The 1,397-nt window shown below is 47.0% G+C and overlaps 1 protein-coding gene across 1 annotated transcript in view; it reads left to right on the top strand.

Moving 5' to 3' along the window:
- gli1 (GLI family zinc finger 1) overlaps positions 1-1,397 on the top strand; it is a 32,543-nt gene that overhangs the window by 26,555 nt on the left and 4,591 nt on the right. Inside the window, exon 9 of the mRNA XM_048618967.1 lies at positions 8-110. Within this exon, the coding sequence (XP_048474924.1) occupies positions 8-110 (103 nt within the window). The remainder of the gene's footprint in view (positions 1-7; positions 111-1,397) is intronic.

Below are 1,397 nucleotides of genomic sequence, written 5' to 3'. Positions count from 1 at the left end.
GAGCGAGATCATTGCCGGGACAGGATGGAGATGCTGCCCATGATGAAGGCAGCAATGCTGCCAGTAAAGACTTTCTGCAGCACACGTTGATGGTGCCCGACACAACCATGGTAAGAAAGTCTTGTGAATATGGCTAACTCTGTGATAATGACCAGCTAATCTGCTTTGATTGATTGAGGGACAAACACTGAGTTGAAATAGGCTCTACAGCAGGCAGGTAAGGCCGACAGTTTAATGGAAGTCCAGCAGAGCAGCACAGGAGGGTAAGCCTGGCTTTCCCATCCCCTGCAGTGGGACTTGAACCCAGAGCCTTTTCAATCAGAGGTGAATGTTTTACTCACTGGGCCAGGCACACCCACAGCTGGCACACCCCTTCCTTGCTGTGAATTAGTGTCTCTAAGCTGCCAATGAGAGTGACATTAGCAATTGATTATAGCAGAAGATTGCCCACGTGCCAGGCTCCCATCAGAATTGGCAGTGACCCCCTCCACTTCAACGTGATTGACTTTTTTCGAGGAGGTAATGAAGGTGATCGATGAGAGTAGAGCAGTGGATGTTGTCTATATGGATTTTAGTCAGGCCTTCGACAAGGTCCCTCATGGTAGGCTCATCCAGAAGATTAAGATGTATGGGATCCATGGTGACTTGGCCGCTTGGATTCAGAATTGGCTTGCTCATAGAAAACAGAGGGTAGTGGTGGAAGGGTGCTTTCAGGCTGGAGGTCCGTGACTAATGGTGTTCCGCAGGGATCCGTACTGGGACCTCTGCTGTTTGTGATATATGTAAATGACTTGGATGAAAATGTAGATGGGTGGGTTAGTAAGCTTGCAGATGTTACAAAGATCAGTGGAGTTGTGGATAGTGTAGCAGGTTGTCAAAGGATACAGCAGGATATAGATCAGTTGCAGATATGGGCGGAGAAATGGCAGATGGAGTTTAATCCGGGTAAGTGTGAGGTGTTACACTTTGGGAGATCAAATGTTAAGGAAAAGTATATAATTAATGGCAGGATCCTGAACAGCATTGATGTACAGAGGGATCTCGGGGTTAAAGTCCATTGCTCCCTGAAAGTGGCCATGCAAGTAGATACGGTGGTAGAGAAGGCATATGGCATGCTTGCCTTTATTGGTTGGGGAATTGGGTACAAGAGTCAGGATGTCATGTTGCAGCTTTGTAAGACTTTGGTTAGGCCACACTTATTAGTGTGTTGCATTCAATTCATGTTGCCACATTATGGGAATGATGTGGAGGCTTTAGAGAGGGTGCAGAAGAGGTTTACCAGGATGCTGCCTGGATTAGAGGGTATGAGCTATAAGGAGAGGCTAGAAAAACTCGGGTTGTTTTCTCTGAAGCGGCAGAGGCTGAGGGGAGACTTGATAGAAGTCTGTAAAATTATG

Source organism: Rhincodon typus, chromosome 41 (assembly GCF_021869965.1).
Source record: "Rhincodon typus isolate 14 chromosome 41, sRhiTyp1.1, whole genome shotgun sequence".
NCBI lineage: Eukaryota > Metazoa > Chordata > Chondrichthyes > Orectolobiformes > Rhincodontidae > Rhincodon > Rhincodon typus.
The sequence above is the reverse complement of the archived record's forward strand: the minus strand, read 5'-3'. Positions and strand labels throughout refer to the sequence as shown.